Source organism: Pteronotus mesoamericanus, unplaced genomic scaffold (assembly GCF_021234165.1).
Source record: "Pteronotus mesoamericanus isolate MK-2021 breed Mesoamerican mustached bat unplaced genomic scaffold, CSHL_Meso_final contig_74, whole genome shotgun sequence".
NCBI lineage: Eukaryota > Metazoa > Chordata > Mammalia > Chiroptera > Mormoopidae > Pteronotus > Pteronotus mesoamericanus.
This window is the reverse complement of record NW_026555247.1, coordinates 36,550,016-36,569,615: the sequence shown is the minus strand read 5'-3', so window position 1 is coordinate 36,569,615 and position 19,600 is coordinate 36,550,016. Positions and strand designations below refer to the sequence as shown.

Genomic DNA, 19,600 nt, shown 5'->3' with positions numbered 1-19,600 from the left:
CAGAACTCCCATGCTCGTGGAGTTTAAGTTCCAGTGGGAGAAGACAGGCAGAAACCGCACAGCCCCCTCCCACAGGGGCAAGCCGCTGGAAGAATTTTAAACGGAAGAGTGATGTGCTTTAAAATTGAATAAATTCAGGAGTCATCAGCATAGAGATAATCAGCTTAAAACCTCAAAAATAGATTACACAGGGTTTGATCAGAAAGAAGTGACTTCGTCCCACCCAAACCCCGAGGAACCCTAATAGTTCAGTATTGTGTGCCCAAAGAAGAATGGGTAAAGGAGACTGAGCCGGCAGCGGCAGAGAGGGGGAGGAAGACGGTGCTCCGGAGCTCAGCACGGGCCTTGTTCAGGCAGGCAGTGAAGATACCGCAGAGTATTGTCAAGCAGTCACCGTGCAGTTGGAGCCGGCCTTTGGATCTGGCACCGTAGAGCCATGGTCTGACCCTCTGCTGATGTGGTGATGGAATGAAGCCCAGACGGGCTGAGCTGAAGGGGAAGTAGGGTAGGGGACAGAGGAACTGGGAGAGGCTGCTTCGGTGCGATTTCGGCTCCAAAAGGTTATAGAGAAATAGTACTAAGCCGAAGGGTGTTTTCGTGTCAAGCATTTCTGAAGGAGGGCTATTGTGTGCGGACAGAAATGTCTAGCGGAGAGAGATTCTTGCTAGGGGTGACAGAGGTGGAATACCAAAAGGAAGGTTAGGAGAAAGTGATGGGGGATTTTTTTTCATTTGTTCAACAATTTTAATGGCTTTGTGTGCCCATGTGTGGGCACCTGTGTGTGCCAGGCATTGTTCTAGGCTCTGCGGGGATAAAGCAGAGCTCAGACGAAGTCCCTATCCTCGTGGAGCTGACCTTCCTGCTTAAGGAGACAGCCAGCGAGTGAGGGTGCCCGTACGTGTAATGCTAGATGATGGGGTGGCGGTGCAGGGCCGAGAGGAGAGCTGGAAGCAGCGTGCAGTGTTGCCTGTGGAGCAGTAGATTAGGGAGGGCCTCCCTGGGGACTGCCATTAGAACTGTGACTCACAAGAGACCCTCAGTGAACATCTGAAGAGCAGGGAAGAGTGTTCTGGGTGGAGGGGTCAACGGAGCACAGGCTACTGAGTGGAGGCTGCCGAGTGGAGGAGTGAAGGAGGACCGCAGGGTTGCAGGCGAGGCCCAGATGGCGCCAGGACCCAGGTCCTTTAAGCTCTTGTAAGTCGTGGCCCAGCCCTTGGGTGTTCCTGTTCATGGTGGGAACCCACTTATGGCTGCCCTGCACTGGCTGCTCTGCGGACTCTGGGTGGCAAGTGAGGGAGCAGGCTGACCGCCGAGGGGCCTGGGCGATCGCGTGGATGCATGTGATTGTGGGGTGAACCAGGGTGGGAGCGAAGGAGACTGTACTCTGATAGAATTGTTAGCCTCCCAAACCGCACAAGGCACGGTCACCTTGATTTCAAATGAAAAAGGCTCACAGAAACAAGGATGAAGTGGGGCACTCAGCAGGGAAAAATGGATGTATAGCCTCAAATCATCGTCCTTGATTAAAGGCGTAACATGTGGTGTCCAGAACAGTAGCTACATGTGGCTATTTAAAGTGTACCTAAAGGAAATCTAAAACTCGCTCCCCAGTCACACTAACTACACGTGCTCAAAAGCCGTGCGTGGCTGGTGGGTCCTCTGTTGGGCAGTGCAGATAGATGCATGTCCATCACCAGAGACAGGCTGGTTTAAAGCCGTGGGTCCCATATCTGGAGTTAGATGAAAAATACTGAATGTAAGCGTTTTACCGTTACAAAGATCAGTGCAGGGCCTAGAGGAGGGCCGACGGGGAGGGGCCGGATTGCAGGGCGGACCGCGTGAGTGCACAGTCCTCCCGACTGACGCCAGGAGAAGGTTACTGCAGGATAGGAACGGTCGTCTTCCTGCGGCAGGGCTTGGCCCCCGGCCTTCCGGGTGCGTTTTTACGTGAGCGGACCCACTGACCCACCGGGCGACCACGTGCTCCCACCCCACCCTTTCGAGTAGCTGGCCAGACTTTTCAAAGTTTAGCTTTAAGTTCAGGTTCGTTGAGCTTTGAAACATGTGACTTCTGCATGTTGTCAATTCTAAAGCGTGTGATTTTTGTGCTTCCCTCCTGCTACCACGTGGGGTGCGGGGTGCTGGGTGCCCAGCGAATGTCTCTTCTCCCGTGTATAGCGCTTGCCCCTTTGCTGTGCAGTCCGGCGTGACCGCTGCAAAATGCACCATTCTGACGTCTGATTGGTCGGGAGCTGTTTGAGTCGTTTTTTTCTTATATTAAGCACATGCTTATTTCTAATATAGCATAAGCATGATCATTTTTTTCCTACTGGTTCTTATTTCTGTTGAGTACAGTTTTACTACCTAAATTAATCCAGTTGGAATGTTTTAATAAACCATGTTGTCTTTTATTTGTATGTAGGTGTATGCTTTTTGAAAGTTAAAGATAGTGGTTTAATGAACATTTAATTTGACATAATTACATATTCACCCTCAGCTGTGAGAAATAACACACAGACCCTGTGCGCGCTCTGCCCCGTTGCCTCGCGCGACGGCCGTCGGTCAGGTGGCGGCGCAGCGTCACAGCCAGTGTGGTCACGCTGATCGGTTTCCCCAGGCAGGTTCAGAGTCCCCTAGTGTTACTCGTACTAGCGTGTATTTGTGTGTGTGTCGAGTTCTGGCGCATGTAGCTTCATGTATCTGCCCCTACAGTCATGACACAGAACAGTTCCTTTCATCGGGATCCCTCCTGACCTTTCATAACTGCAATCACCCCTTTCTCCCCCGCCCGTGCCAGCCCTGTGTCGAGAGTGCCTTCCTTTCCGGTACTGACTAATACTCCACGGCACGGATGTATCCCACTTGGTTTACCATGCAGTTATTGATGGACATCTGGTACATTCATGTACAAGTTTCAGTGTCAACATACGGCCTCATTTTTCTGGAATAAATGTCCAGGAGTGCAGTCGCTGGTTCATAGGGCAGGCGCATGTTTAGATTTGTAAAAAACAAACCAGCCAGTTTCCCAAAGTGGCTGTATCTTTTTACATCCTACCTGTAATACATGAGTGGGCGATTTCTCTGTATCCTCACCACCGATCTCTCTGTAGCTTCATTGCCCTTTGGTATTGTCACTATTTCTTATTTTAGCCATTCTGATAGATACGTAGTGACATCTCAAATGTGGTTTTAATTTGCATTTTCCTAATGGCTAATGATGAACATCTATTCATGTGCTTTTATATCTGTATATCCTTTTTGGTGAGATGTCTATTCCTGTCTTTAGCCCATTTCTTATGTCGATTCTTTTTTTAATTTTTGAGTTCTTTATATATTCCAGATACCAGTCTTTTGCTGGGTATGTGGTTTGCAAATATTTCTACCAGTCTGTAGCTTATTTTCTCACCCTTTTAACAGGATCTTTTACAGACCAAAACTTTTTAAGATTGATGAAAATTTTTATTATTTTTCCTTTTATATATTGTGCTTTTGGTGTCAAGTCTGAGAACCAAGATTTTATCATTTATATTTTTATTTAAATCCATAATCCATTTTGAGTTAATTTTTGAACAAAGTGTGGGATTTAGGTTGAAGGTCGAGTGCTCGTGCTTGCTCTCTCTTTTCTTTTGCTGATGGATTTCCAGTGGCTGTCACACCATTTCTTGAAAAACCTATTCCTCTGTACTTGCTTTTACCTTGTTGTCAGTTAGTTAGATCTGTTTGTATGGGTTTATTTCTGGGAGGTTTTTTTTTTTGTAATACTTTAAAAGTAGTCCGTGTGCATTATAGACATTTTTAGACGTTGTGAAATTAGGAAATGAAAAAATTAAGTTTCATCAAAGATAAGTTGTTAAATTTCCTTTACATCTTTTTCCTGTGCTTTTTTCCCTGTTATTTCAGAAAGTTGAACTTGCACTGCATGTAAAAATTGTATCTTTCCAAAACCTTTAATTATAAGTACATTCCATGTTACTACAAATGTTTCTTAATATTATTTTAATGATTCTATAATTTTCCACTGTGTAGCATTTTTTTGCTGTTTAAAAACTTAAGTTACCAAGGCTTGTTTTTGTTTTTTAAAAGACCTTTCTGGTTACTGTCTTTATGCAATAAACCTTTTACTTAATTACTGGGTTATAAGACATGGGTATTTTTTATTATTTTTGATGTTTTATTGCCCCATTGCTTCTGAAAGGGTTTTACCCCATTTACATTTGAATGTTATATGCCTCAGATAAAGCAGTATTTGATTTTGAGAATTTCCTTAAGTGCCTTTTAAATTGAATTTTCAGACTATTTGATTATCTTGTGCGAGTTCTAAGCTTGACTTATGTTGAGTGAAAATTACTTGAGAATCTTAGCTATTGCTACCAGATGAACTTGTATTCAGATAGCATTTACCCAAAAAACAAATTTAAATTGCATTTTATAAATAGTTACAATTTATAATAAAATGTTATCGTGGTTTAGGAAACAAATGGAGGTTTGTTTTAAGATTGTTTTTATTTAAAACTACTTTCCATATGATTATTTACTTCAAACTCACACTTATGCTTTGATTTGGATTGCGTGATTTGGATGGCGTGATTGTGGCGGTTTCATTTTGATGGTCCGATTGCGTGATTTAGGTGGTGTGATTTGGATGGTTTCATTTTGATGGTGCGATTGCGATGGTATGATTTTGATGCTATGATTTTGCTTCTCTTCAAACAGAAAGCAATAGATCTTGCTAGCAAAGCAGCCCAGGAAGACAAAGCTGGGAACTATGAGGAAGCCCTGCAACTCTACCAACATGCTGTGCAGTATTTTCTTCATGTAGTTAAATGTAAGGCCATAGTTTGTGTTTTTATTTAAAAACACTAAAAGAAAAATTCTATTAATTTATGAAAATTGCCATACAGTACCAGAAAATTCTAAATCATCATCTTGTTTAAAAAAAAAAAAATCCCACTCGCTGTCTAGTATGCATCTAGACAGGCTTTGGGTACTCTGCTTAGAAAGGTGCACAGCTGTTACTGTTACTACTTTGCATACCTGAATATATGAAAATGTCACATAGTCAATGGAAATATGTTTTTATTTAATGTACCTAGGTTATGTAATCTGAACCAGTACATTTTCTAAGCATCTCTTTGATTTAAAAAATGGGTTAGGAAACTTTGTTCCCATGTATTTTTCAAATATTGGATGTTTACCATGTGCGACTCCATTCTAGGCACCGGGATACAGCAGTGAGGAAAAATGGGTTAAAACCCCTGCCTTCATGTATCTTAAACCCTATTGCTAAACTTTTTAAGTTATTTTTAAATATAAAATTTAAGTGATTGGATAATTTAGCATTTTCATTTGAGCTTCTCCATTTAACCTTAGAGATTTTTTCTGTCAAAGTAAAATTAAGAATGAATCATAACAAAATGTGGGGCTAATCCCATGTGCTGCATATAGCGCTGAAGTCTGCTTTGCAGGTAGCTCTCACAGACACCTGCCTGCATGGAGTAAATTACTATATGGTGGTACTGGGGGTTTCTCTCACTGTTTATACTCAGAAATAAAGCTCCTGTAGACATTAACGGAAATGGTTACTATTGCTTTACTTCTGTTTGTCTTATAATTGGTTTTATATGAAGCAGGCAGCTTTCAATTCTCTGCACAAAATGTAGAGTATGAAACCCACAGGATATTAAGTAATTTCTTATTATCCAAACATTATCTTAAAATATCCTAGTGCCTTGCTCAGATCTCTTTCTGACTCAAACCCACTGTTGGCCTCCAGCCAACCTGAGAAGGAAAAGAAAAGAATTGATAATCTTTGGTTACGACAAACTAGAGATGATCTTCCTCCCACAAAACAGATTTTCCTTGTTTAAAAATATAGTAAGAACCTAAACGTGCCTGGACAGAACACTAATGGAAAAATCTCCCTCACTTCCCTTTAACAGATGAAGCGCAGGGTGAGAAAGCCAAGCAAAGTATCAGGGCAAAGTGTACAGAATATCTTGATAGAGCAGAAAAACTAAAGGATTACCTGAAAAATAAAGAGAAAAAACCACAGAAGCCAGTGAAAGAGGGACAACCGACTCCAGCCGATGACAAGGGGTATGTATTTTAGAGATTTAAAAAAAAATTTATCTCTGATTAAAAGATAAAATTAAATTTTGTTTGTGAAATAAATTTCTTTTGTTTAAACTAGGTGTTGGCAAACCATGACTCATGAGCCAAATGTGACCTGCAGCCTGTTTTCTTTTTTTTTTTAATTGTATTTTTTCTCCATTACCATTTACTCCCTTTATACCCCCTCCATTTCTCAGCTTCTTTTTGTAAATTAAGTGTCAGTGGAACGGAGCTGCACCCATTCATTTACCTATTATCTATGGCTGCCTTTGTGCTGTATCGGCAAAGTTAACAAGGTTGAGGAGTTGCAAAAGGGACTGTAAGACCCACAAAACCTAAAATATTTACTGTGTGGTCCTTTACAGAGGAAGTTTCCCAGCCCCTACTCTACCAGGCGCAGGGGTGACATACCTCAAGTGACTGACTCTCTGTAACCACTCGATAGTATTAGGAAAGGCATTTGTAGGATGGCGCTCAGTTCTTCACCCTCTGGCCATAATGTAACATTGGAGTTTAAAATTATAGGAGCGATTTGTGAATTAAATCTTTGATTAGTTATATTGACTCTTAGTCTGTACTAACCACATGGACAAAATGAAAAATGACTCCAGTAATGTAAATAATTTTTTGGATATCTTATGTAGAGTTCTTTGATGTGGATTTGCTTTAGATTTGCTTTTATTTTGTCATTGTAAAGAAATCAACACAGCATAATTTATAAACATCAAAACCCAGTTTTGGAATGTCACCCTGGAGGGGAGGTATATCCCTCACAGAGGCAGAGGTCATTATTCAGTGAACTCGTGCCCAGCTCTGTGCTGAGCAGTGGGAACGTATTCTGCGCAGACCCTCTGACCGTTCTAGTAACTGGTGCCGAAAGTGTTTCCAGGTGCCAGCACACGCTAAGAGAGGGAGATTCTGGGATGGAGTTATTTGGCCTCTTGGGTTTGAAGGCCAGAGGTTCTGCTTGGCTTAGAGGAAGTGACAGCCATAGGTCATGGTGGGAGGGGCACAAGCGACTTAGCCAGTCCCCCATGGTCACCAGGACTGGCGCTCCTTGAAGGCAGTGTTGTGGTGGCTTGAAGGGCATGAGCAACGTGAGAACTTGAGTTAACTGGCTGCTTCAAACCACACCGGAGAGTTTGAAGAAAATTATAAGCTCAAGGTTGTATATTCTCTGTTCAAGACATGGGTCTGGGAGCCAGGGATTTTCTGGGACACAGAAGAGCGGTTTACCTTCTGCAGCTGTAGCACTGACCTAAGGAAAATCGGCCCCTGACTGGTCTTGTGGATTAGAGGACTTCAACAGAAATTCAACCTCATCAGCCTTCTCATAGAGAGGTGGGGCACCTGTTGGAAGACTGGGGCTCCAAACGCGAAGGGAAGCGGTTGGGAGGAGTCCAGTTGACTGCGAGAGTCTGGCCCCCGGCTTCCCTGAAGTTGCCTGGGCAGCAGGACGTCCTCGCGCCCTGAGAGCCGGGGCTCTCCTGGTCTCGCTTGAGGACCCGACAGTGCAGCAGGGCCCACTGTGGCTAATTTAAGCAAGGTGGGGTTTATTACAGTGTATTACCTTACAGAATTCGGGGGCCAGGGAGTCAAGCCTGGGTTCCACGCGTGTAAGGGAAATGCCCAGCTCCACCAGGGACCCCACCAATGACGGGGACCCACTGCTGCCAGCGCCCCTGCCAAGCACTTCCGATGCCAGGGAGCGGGGGCAGACCTCCACAGCCCCCTCAGGGAAGCTGTGCTCTCTCCCCCAGAGGTGGTCGTGCTGCAGAGCTCCTCTCAGTGGCTGGCTTCCTTCTTGGGGGAACTTCAGTCTCGTGGGGAGCCCTAACGGCAGGGGAGCCTAGGAAGGGCAGTGTTTAGCAGTGCGGCTTTTTCTGTGCAAAACACCACGTAGGAGGAGGTTGGCGTGAGTGGCAGCCAGCGGTTGGCAGTCTCCCCCTGCTGCCTGCAGCCCCGCCTTCCTGTGACAAGCAAAGGCGGTCCCATTTGGGGATAAAACCTGTCAGGCTTTTTAATCAGCCTTTGAGCTTACATTTGAAAAATGATATAATGCCTTGTTTTTTGCTTTATCACTTTTTCACTCAACATGCATCGTGAACATCTTCCCAGTAAACTATGTCTACAACATCATTTTTGTTAACATTGCAGTGTATCCTATCATGTTAATCCCCGTATTTGAACATATGCTATTCCTGTTTTTCCTGTTGCAAACAGTGTGGACATGATTATCCTTGTAGTCAAATCCTTGAACTCATTTTAAATTATTTCCTCAGAATAAATTCTTAGTAATGAAGTGCCTGGGCTGATCTGCTTGTTCCTTGGACGCAGTTTATTTTCATCACAAGCTTCATTTATCCTTTGGAACCCACAGGCTAAGGGCTGTAGACCGTTGTACCTTAAATAATGATTACTGGGTTTTTCCTTCCTAGTTACAGCTTCTTGTTCTGACACATAGTTTGCTTGGTTCTGGTGGTGGTGTTGTTTACAATTCTCCTGTAATTCTTCTTAATTCTTTTGCGGGATAAGGCGTGGGGCATGCATCTATATGAATTAACGTGGGCCTAGGTGCGGCATGGCAGTTGGGAGCTAGTTCCTGACTTCATGCTGGTCTTTTTGCCCCTTTCTTGTTTGTGGTTCCATATTAATGGGTAATATGCTGCTTAATAGTTTATTTAATATTTAAAATAATAAAATAAATATAACTTCTAATGTGAATGTCTTATTTTGCCACTTACAAGTATTTCGAGTTAATCTTTCCTTCATTTTTCCTTATTTTGATAGCAGTGAGTGATCATTTGAATATATTAAATTCTTTTTATTAGGAATGACAGTGATGGGGAAGGAGAATCTGATGATCCTGAAACAAAGAAACTACAGAATCAACTTCAAGGTTGCTTTAGATTTCCTTTTTATATTTACTATCTCATTTAAAAAGAATTCATAGTGAATTGTCTGTTCGAATTGCTTTCTTTCCCCGCTGTATTGAAATGAGATTCAAGAACCAGCTTTAGTTCCTGGTGGTCATATGCTCGTTTTCATAGCATTTTCTTCTTCGGGTCTCTAATGGGTTTGGTTTGTTTTTTTCCCCCATGCAGTAAAAATACTGTTTGGTTTTTTTTTTTTTCAATCTGCCTAAAAAGCCTCTCAGTTGACTTATTCTCTTTTATTTTGTGTTATCTGTCCCCCATTAGAGAAGGTAGCATTGAGACTAATAGCACACCGCCACCTCTGAGGGCATTAATATTTCCTGTGAGAGGGTCAGAATGAGTTAGCACTTGCACTTGGCTGTTACTGCTGTTGCTTTAGCTTATTTATTGATGGTTTATTTCATGTCTCCTTCCTGCTCTTCCTCATCTCCTTTTTTATCCTATCTCAGCACTGCCCTTTATCTCTTTCCACTTTCTGTTTTTACCTTCCACACGGAGGGGGTGGGGGACCTGTCATTTTCTGGACTAGAGTTGAGTGGCATGAGGGAGGGAGTGTAGATTTTGGCTCCATTCAGACCTGGATTCCACCCCGGGTTGGCCACTTAAATGTTGGGCAAGTTCCCTAACACCTCTGAGTCTGAGACCCTAGCTCAAAAATAGAACTGAATAATATTTTCCTTTTAGGGCTGGTAAAGATTTATGACAATGTAAAAACTGCCTAATGTTATATTTAACAAATTCTAGGAACTCAATAAATGGTAGCTTCGTATATCTAACAAGTAGTCTCTTTAACGACTTCTTTAGTTCCTGAGATTGGATTTTTTAAAAATGTCAGGTAATGGTTTCTCAAGGTGAATTTTATGTGTTTGGTCCATTTGCATCTTGCCGAATAGAATGCATAGCTGGGGCAGATCTCCATTATGTAGGCTCAGTTTGGTTAGCGGATGGTAGCTGTGCCGAGCTTGGTGAGCCCTTTTCACCTTGCTGTGCTAGGCCCTGCATTTTGGAATATTCTGTCTCACCAGCTCCTCTGGGATGAATAGGGGAATACTAAAAGGGTAGTATCTTAAAAACAGTACAGTTAATGAGGCTATTTTTATATACCTGGCACATCAGTGGGAGATGTAGTCCAAGGACAGAGCTGAGTTTCCACCGCCACACCTCTGCCCAGGGCAGCGTGGACACACACTTCTTACCCAGGGAGCATGGTTGGACAAGCCTGTGGTCCATGCCAAGTAGCCTTATTTCAGTTGTAAGGCAAAAAGTTTTTTTCTGTTTGTTTGTTTGTTTGTTTTTCTTTCTGGGGGGGCAGAGGGTTGGTTTGTTTCCCATCTTACCAGCCCTGCCCACCAAACCAGGTAAAAATTGGATTGTATATTTAATTTTGAAAATGATACAACTCAGTTTTTAATGGGGATTTTTTCTTTAAAAATCAGTAGTGAGAAGGACCAGAGGTATATAAAAAAATAGAAATGCCTAAGACATTTAAATGAAGAAATTTGTTTGGAATTTTAAGATGTAGAATATGAAAGGAGTCCTACTCTTTCATGTCTAAGAACCCTTTTTTTTATCTTTTAATTTAAGGGTTTGCTTATGGATTTCTATAATATAATGTATAATAAAATATTGCATTTTTTTTACTCTTTTGTTTTTTTCCTTGAAACTTTTAAATCTTTAATTTCTGTTTCAGGTTATGACACGAAGTGTAATAATATTTGATTGTTAAAATTAGAGTTTTTGAGTGTTAGCTAAATTTGATATTTATGACTTTTTTAGATTAAATAACAAGTTAGTTTATGTAATAAGTAGTATAATCAAAGACTACATAAATTATATCATTGGAAATAGTCAAATTATTTGGCCTTTATTTTTCAATAATTCCTCCCCTCTTTTAATTTTATAAACCATTAATCAATGTCTAGTAAGTAATACCACTTTTATTTAATAACCTTTTATCACTAAACATTCCAAAGTAACCTTTAAACTTTAAGATAAAAAGTACTAGTTAAATGTGAAGTTTAATTATGACATATTTAGAAAATTCATAGCCAAAAAACTTTAGTTGACCAGATGACACTTATATGTAAATTCGCTTTTGTTTAACTAATCTTATTTGGTGACATAAATTATTTTTCCATGTAGGGTATCTAATCTGAATGGAACATAGAAAAGAAAAAGTGAATTGGTTTTCTTAATTCATACTTAGTCTGAATTTTTAGAATGCAAGAAAGTGTTTATGGTCTTAGTTAATTTTAATATATAGCTAAAGATTTTCATAATTTAGGGAAGTTGCAGAGTGTAGCTACTCTTAGAATAATACATGTTTTCTAATGAGAAGAAATACCCATTAAAAAATTTCATAGGTAACCAGTTGTGTAAGTGATGTTTTATTATACTTAAATAATTACACATCACTTTGGAACAGACTGCTTAGTAGTTTGTAGTTGAGCAGTTTCTGTAATATACTGGAAAATTGGAAACCCTTTTGATGAAAGATAAACTAAAAAGTTTTGCCAATAACTATATTAAAAGAAATCTTTGAACTCTTATTGCAGCAATTGCTATGGCTTTTGAATATATGGTGTTCAACTAATTATTTAAATAACTTTGTTAATGTAAAAAAAAACCAAAAACAACTGTAAAGGGGCCTGTTTAGAAGCCAAGCAGAAAATCTGGCAAAGTTTGGAAAATCTACAAGAGTACATTTTCTCTTCCTCCCTTCCTCATCCTCTTCCCTTATCTCGCGTCCCCTCCCTTCCTCCTCCCTTCTGTCTCTTTCTCCATCTGTCTATCTTCAGTTAAATTTCATTAAGTGTATTTTCTTTCTATGGTTAAAAAAGAGTATTATTAGATCATCAGTTTGTGTTGTTCTTTGGTTAAAAGGAGAAATCACCCCCATTGAACAAGTACTTTCACTACTCCAGGATTAGTGCTATAATGTAATGTTTGGTGCTTTTCCAAGCACTTTAATATTTATTATGTCATTGGACCCTTACACTAACCTGTCTGAGTAGTGTGGGCGATGGTGGTATTTTTATTTCACAGTGAGGAGGCAGTCACAGGAAAGGGACTTACCCGGGGTCACCTAGCCTCCCACCCCAGGTCCCTGACACCTGCTGCCTGCTCCTTGCTCCCGCCCACGGTGTCATCGCACTCTTCCAGAAAGGGTTCAGAAAAACAAACATTTTTCCTGACAATTTTATTATATATTTCTTTAACATCATTAGTTCATGTTGTCTTCTAAATTTGATGCAATAGTCCTCCATAATTTAAGGCTGACATAATTTTTTGTAGGTGCCATTATTATGGAGAGACCTAACGTGAAATGGAGCGATGTCGCTGGTCTTGAAGGAGCCAAAGAAGCACTTAAAGAGGCTGTGATATTGCCTATTAAATTTCCTCATCTTTTCACGGGTAAGATGACTTTTAGAGAATTTGTTTTAATGATTTTCCAAAACTGCACTGATGACTGAGGAAGAATGTTGTGAATCTTTGTCACCACATCATGAGCTACTACCTTAAATAAATTCTAAGGCCATGTTATGCCTTTATACAAAGATACTTATTTCATATACATATATGTATACATAGTGTTATTATATATACTGCAAAACAATCTAAAGGTCAACCAGTAGACAAAGGGCAGACGTCAGGAGGGAGTGTCGTGCTGTGCGCTCTTTAAATAGAGTCATCTGCTTTCAGCAACTTAGATCTACACTATAGTTAACACAAGAGCATGTCCGACTATATTATAAAGATCAAAAAGCAAGTTATAAAACCTGCGTAGTACGATTCCATGTTTGTTAAATCCATGTGTGTGCTGAGAAGTAGGTGTAGAAGGATTGACAGAAATGAGATGGATCATTTTTACTTTTTCTTTTGACTTTCATCAGAGGTTTTTTCTAATGGACATGTACTAGTTTTATAGGAGTATTTCCATTCCTTAAAAAGAGGAGGAATTGCTTGCCTTTACGGGTGATGCGGGTGTCCCTTAGTGGCGGAGGGACAGCCCGTGGCACTGTGAGGAGGATGTCTCTGGCCCGCCCTCTGTGTGTAGCTGAGGCTGTAGCTCCAGCAGCGGGTGATTGGTCTGTGCCAGCCCGTTCCTTTTCGTTGTCCTTGCTGTGGCTGGCAGCCTGTGCTTTAGATTTGGCTATACCCGAGTCTGACAGGGACACAGGGTTGTCTGGGGGGTTTTTTCCCTCTTAAACACAAGCTGGTGTATGTAGGGAGCAAATCTGTGCTGCTGGCCTCAAAGGGAACAGGCCTAGACAGGGAGGTCGTGTAGCGCAGTGAGGAGGAGCAGAGAACATGCGGGCCGCCGCGTCCTCCTGGCTTCAAGGCGGGGCTCACAGCCTGACTGCGGAAGCTGTGAAACCACAGTGTAAGAGTTGCCATCATAGTCCTATAAAGGGACAAGTACAGATGGGCTGACCTTGTTTTATGTTATTTATACCAGTGTTTCTCAATCATGAGCCATTTATGTATCATCTTCATGAATTTTTTCATATGCGTGTGCCATCATGTAAAAAATATTTTTCTTTAAGTCCGTCACTTTTAGAGCAAACCTTTATTAAAGTACAGCATGAATATACGGAGACATGCAGAAACCCTAAGTGTTCCACTTCACAAATTATTGCTAAGTAAGTAACGCCGCACAGTCGTCGAGCAGGTCGGCAGACGTTGCCAGTCACCCGAAGTCCCGCGCTGCCTCTCGTCTCCCTAGCGGCCGCCCCTCTCTCAGCCCTGGACAGTTGTTTTGCGCATATTTCAACTTTTAAGTCATCTCACTTATTTTACTTAGTAACTCTATGTTAAAAGACTGCTTTCTATTTACTATGAATGGAAAAATTAGCATTTGTCTAATACACATTAAAAAGATAATCATTTAAATAAAAAGCTTTTGTATACCACCTAAAAGTACTTTAAATGCCACCAGGGGTCTGTGTACCACACTTAAGGAACACTGACTTATTGCAGGCATTTAAAATAGGAAAAGAGAATTCAAGTAAAAGTTGAGGCTTTTGAAACAATAAATACAACAATATTTAGCTTAGCCATTAGTCATCTACATATCTTTCTTTTGCAAACACTGTGTACCCATCCGCAATTTGCACTCAGTTTTTTTCAATGTATATTTGATATTCTATCGTCAGGCATAACCCAGCCTGATTTATTTCGGGCAGCATTGTAATTTCTCATTAGCAAAACTGAGATACAAAGAGTTGATTTGTTCACGTTATATTTTGGGAAAACTAAGGTTTAAGGCAGAGCCCCTGTCATTACTCAGCCGTTTGAATGAGAGCATGCTGCCTGTGGAAATGGCCTGTGCGTCCTGGCCGAACCAAGACCTGGGAAGAACTTCACAAGGGGTCAAGCAGACTGTGTTAGTTTCATTCCTCCAAAGGCCTTAAGTGTTTAAAAGAAAATATTTCCAGCTGCCTTTCCCCCATGGATATAGTTTCTCCAACAATATTCGGATACCAAGCAGTGCACCCAGTAGACGCTCAGAAGTGCCTTTTAACTGAACTCTTTTCCCCACTAGACTGTGAGCCAGCGGAGGGCAAAGATCCTTTGGTATTCATAGTTCTCTGCCCACGCATTTTGGCTCCTGTACCTAATGGTTGAAGGAGAGAGCACGCAAATGAACGTCCTGTTAGAAGGATTATATCCATGTAAACACACTTCACAAAGTGGTCTCTAAAAACAGCAAATAAAACACATTTAAGATTCACCTTTGATTTATTTAAAAAATGTTTTATTCTACTGAGAGCTTTAGAGTGAAACCTCTTCATAGTATTCTTCAGGATAGATGATGTCTCTGGTAACTGAAATCAACAGTCTGGAAATTCTCATGTTACTTTTCTTATGCAAATTTCAGGCAAGAGAACACCTTGGAGGGGAATCCTCTTGTTTGGGCCACCTGGAACAGGAAAATCATATTTAGCCAAAGCTGTAGCCACAGAAGCAAACAACTCAACATTCTTTTCCATTCATTCCTCCCACCTTGTTTCTAAGTGGCTAGGTGAAAGTGAAAAGTAAGTAAGAAATTGTTTGTTTTAGTTTTTATTTGCCTGGTAGTTACTATGCACTCTATAAAGTAATGGGTTTCTGACATCATTAACAGACATTCAGGAAAGTGACAGAATGTCGTTGGTCATTATTTCTGTCAAATCAGCCCATAGCTTGGAGTTTATTTTGTAGAGAGATAATATATGTATAGTTTAGTAAAGCGTAAAGTGAACTGTCCAATTGTAGCATTCTTACTTTCTGGACCAAAACATGACTAGGCTTTTTAATTTATAGTGTTCCTGTGATATTTTGTATTCTGTTTTCGTTTTTTGTGTTGTTTTGTTTTTGTCTTTTCATTAAGTCACGTCGCCTGTTATTTTTTAGAAACTGAAAGCTTTCATTTGTTTCTAGGCTAGTGAAGAACTTATTCCAGCTTGCCAGAGAGAATAAACCTTCCATTATCTTCATTGATGAAATTGACTCTCTGTGTGGCTCGAGAAGTGAAAATGAAAGTGAGGCCGCGCGCAGGATTAAGACGGAGTTCCTAGTTCAGATGCAAGGTGACGGCACCGACCTCTAAAATAGCTTCCATTAATTGCATAACCGTTATTATAACCGTAATATAAAAAACATCCGAGCAGTATCTGTGCATTCTAACAGGCCGTTCCATACTGCCGTGTTTGCTTCCCGTGGCCTTTCGTCCAGCTGCAATCATCTTAGAGGCCTTGCCAATATAGATAGTGAGGAGATCCATAAATTCTCTAACACCAGGAACAACATCAATAAAAGGAATGTGCAGACTTCAAATGAAATCTCTCCAGAAATGTTTTGAAAAGAATATTAATAGTATTTGTCCGCAGTTGAGGAGAGTCAATTCTTGGCAATAGTTGCATCATATTTTAGTAATTTGATATTTGATTCAATACGGTTTTTTAGAGAGAGACTCAAGATGAGGTACTTTGATGTTAAAGTATCACATTGTTAACAGAACATGGAGATGAGGTTTAATGAACACTAAAACGACAAATTGTCTAAAATACTACCCATGTTGATGCAGGGGTTGGTGTGGACAATGACGGAATTTTGGTTCTGGGAGCTACAAATATACCCTGGGTTCTGGATTCTGCCATCAGGCGAAGGTATGATGCCGTAGTAAATCTTTCTGTCTACAGATCTAACAAGTGACTAAGAATTCCCATCCTGTCTAGCGAGGGGTCATTCCAATAAGGTTTTAGAACTTTCTAATGTGCCCTAACCGTGTTGCCTCCTGCCTTGGGGGAAGAGAGGCAGGCGTCTATTTGTGTGTGTGTTTGCTGTATTGAAGATACGAGATTTTCAGACACTGGAATTTTCATATTGGGAAAGGTAGTACCTGGTACCCTTTAGTTTTGGTTATGCTTAGGAGGCACTTTATAAATTTACAAATATTGTTTGATGTTTCAGTGAAGAACGTTCATATAAAACTTTGGCAAAATTAAAATCATACAAGTTGAAGAATGATAAATGATATATTTTTAGTTGAAAAACATATGTCTGAAATTTTTAAATTGCATGTGAAACTTGAGCTACAGGAAAGGTAGCCACTCTGACAGACTTTTTACTGCTTCACAGTTCCCTATTCTAGTCATTAAATTTTGCATGGTAGAATTAATACTTGCATTTTTGCCACTTTTGTCTCATCCACTTGATGGTTTGCCAGGATGATAGATTACCATCTGGTACCAAGAAGGGAAATGTGCTGAATATTTTTGAGGATGGCTTAATTCTGAACCCATCTCTAGAGATGCTGGCAACTTTTTAGATTCTTCTCATTGCCAGAGAATTACCTGAAGGGAAAAGAAAAATCTTAACAGATCACTTGAATCTCCCCTCACCGCTTCCTCCCTATCTCTAATCCTGAAGTTCTAAGAGGGCAAGCAAAGTTATTGTTAATATAGCATGATGTTTATTTACGACATAGTAGAATTATTTGTTCTGGATACCCATTTTAATAAAGTGGACATTTCGTGTAATGAATATATGTTTATTCTAAAAGCTTTTGAGGAGTTTTCCTGTTTTGAATTTGGAGAACTATTTTGTCATCTCTAATTTTGTATTGTCAGCTGTATTAATCTTTTGATCAGGCGTTCAGAGTATAATTCTGTGGGAAGCTATAATGCTGGAGGACATGTCATGTCATGACTTGCAGGCTTGTGAACAGTATGGCCAATGTAACCCGAAGACTGTGTGAAAAGACTAAACCACTCCCAACTAGTTCCCTGGCTATTTTGGTTTTATTTGTTTTGTGTTCTGGATATTTTCCCTTATTTAATGTAAATATATGTTTAACTTTGGCACATATTGGCCCATTTAACTTACTCAACATTGTAGAAGTGATAATCTCTAAATACCGGTTTCTTCTTGGAAATATCCTAATTTTCTACTGAAATGAAATATATGTAGTAATATTCTTGATTTTTCAATTTTTTTTTTCATTTTAAGATTTGAGAAACGAATTTATATTCCTCTGCCAGAGGGCCATGCCCGAGCCGCAATGTTTAAATTGCACTTGGGAACCACTCAGAACAGCCTGACAGATACAGACTTCCGGGAGCTTGGGAAGAAAACCGAGGGCTACTCAGGGGCAGACATCAGCGTCATTGTGCGTGACGCGCTCATGCAGCCTGTTAGGAAGGTGCAATCCGCCACTCATTTTAAAAAGGTAAGCAGCTTTTATCCTTCCTCATAGGTTTTAAAATGAATTTCAAGACCATCATCGCTTTGTCTTGAAAGAATTTTAGAAAGGTTCTAGTTTTGTATAATAAATATGTGGATTTATATAAGAGACTACTTCTATTTTGCTGGAAATAAGTTCTCCACAGAGACTGGCCTTTGGGTGCTAGACACAAATACAATACACAAGCGATGCACCATGGAATTGTGTTCCTGAAACTGACATAATCTTATTAACCGATGTCTCCCCAATAATAAAGTTTTTAAAAATGCTATAGCAAAAAACAAAGTTTTTTTAATAAAGTTTGTCTATTAGCCATTATTAATAGTCCTAAAATACGTATTTTAAATTTTTCTATGCAATGACTTTTGAAATACTTACTATTTTGATACAAGTGTAGAAACTTGCATGTCTAGTTACCTCTATGTAACTAGAATATTCCAGAGCAGAATCTGGTGTATTTGTACCTCCTTAACAGAGTAACAGCGAGAGCAGCTAACACCAACTCCCGGCAGGCCTGGCGCTGTGCCCTGTTATCTTACTTTTCCATTGGGCCTTCACACAAAAGAGGCGCACACAGCCACCTACTGATACTTCACCGGACATGTAGGTGTCAGCACGATTAAACTGGGACCTGGAGGCTAACACCAGTCACCAAGATATAGCTAGGGAGGGGCACAGGTGCTACTGTCCCCCAGGTAAGGGCGCTTCAGAATCTGAAGTCTCAACCGTTCGGCCCTCCTGCTCCTCCCCTGCGTTGTCTGTCTGCAGGGGCAGTTCAGCAGAGATGGCTGAGTTGGGGTTGGATAAAAGCGGTGATCCTGGGTATCCAGTTTAAGGAAAAATGCAGTGGGTGATTTGGGCCAACCCTTTTGCTGAGAACAGCAGTATCCAATGTCACTCATGAATAGGAATGTGAAAATCCTGAAACTCTATTAGTACACTTAATCCAGCAATGTAGGACAAGACCAGTGTGTCACGACTCAGGTACATGTGTCTGTCTTTTATATACCACAATACAATCTTTTTTTTTTAAAGTATGAACTTGAATTAAAACCTGAATTAGAATCCTGACTCCAGAATTTACTTGTTATAGCTTCTTTATCATTGCTAACACAGGGATGGTAACATTACCTTGAAGTGGTCCTGAAATGAAGTAGTAGTCATAAAATACTTGTCGTGGTACCTTAATAGCCTGGTAAATATTATTCATCTCCTCTTCAGCAGTTTCATTGCTGAGAGAAATATAGTCAACTGAGGATCAAGTTATGCCACAACCGTTGTATTTTCTCTCAAATTCGCTTTGCCATCTCCTTTCCTACCTACAACTTGTCATTCACACCACCAGGGACAGCTTCTGTGACCCTGAAGCCAGGCCCTTGTCAGGAGTAAAGGTGAAGCGTCCCAGTCACTTCGACCATGAGGCCTTTTGTTTCACCAACTAGATGGTCCATCTCTATGGCTCCATCCCTCCTCCATCTCTGTTACCAAGAACAAGTTGCCTGTTTATCACATATCTGAAGTACTAATCTGTGCCCAAGGTTAAGTCATAAAACACAGCAATCAAAAAACACAAAAATCCCTGCAGCTGAAAATTTTGTGAGGAAAGACAAACAATAAGTAAGAATACTTATTTCTGTTTTTGGTCTCAAGAATTATTTCCACTTAATAAGCATTAGAGAAGAAAAGAGAAATCATAGCCACAGGTAAGTTTCTTATTATTATTTTTTTTTAATCTTCACTCATTTTCTCCCTGTGATCATTGTAGGAAATTTCAAAATATAAAAAAGCATGAAGAAAAAAATTAAAATCAAGCAAAATCTATCCC

The 19,600-nt window shown here is 40.4% G+C and overlaps 1 protein-coding gene across 2 annotated transcripts in view; it reads left to right on the top strand.

Annotated features, from left to right (window-relative positions):
* The window catches only part of VPS4B (vacuolar protein sorting 4 homolog B), a 28,666-nt gene that overhangs the window by 4,061 nt on the left and 5,005 nt on the right, over positions 1 to 19,600 (top strand). For both annotated transcript variants that reach the window (XM_054583771.1, XM_054583770.1), the window contains exons 2-9: positions 4,714 to 4,825; positions 5,940 to 6,096; positions 8,943 to 9,010; positions 12,342 to 12,461; positions 14,929 to 15,085; positions 15,471 to 15,619; positions 16,117 to 16,198; positions 17,541 to 17,760. In XM_054583771.1, the coding sequence (XP_054439746.1) occupies positions 4,714 to 4,825; positions 5,940 to 6,096; positions 8,943 to 9,010; positions 12,342 to 12,461; positions 14,929 to 15,085; positions 15,471 to 15,619; positions 16,117 to 16,198; positions 17,541 to 17,760 (1,065 nt within the window). The remainder of the gene's footprint in view (positions 1 to 4,713; positions 4,826 to 5,939; positions 6,097 to 8,942; positions 9,011 to 12,341; positions 12,462 to 14,928; positions 15,086 to 15,470; positions 15,620 to 16,116; positions 16,199 to 17,540; positions 17,761 to 19,600) is intronic.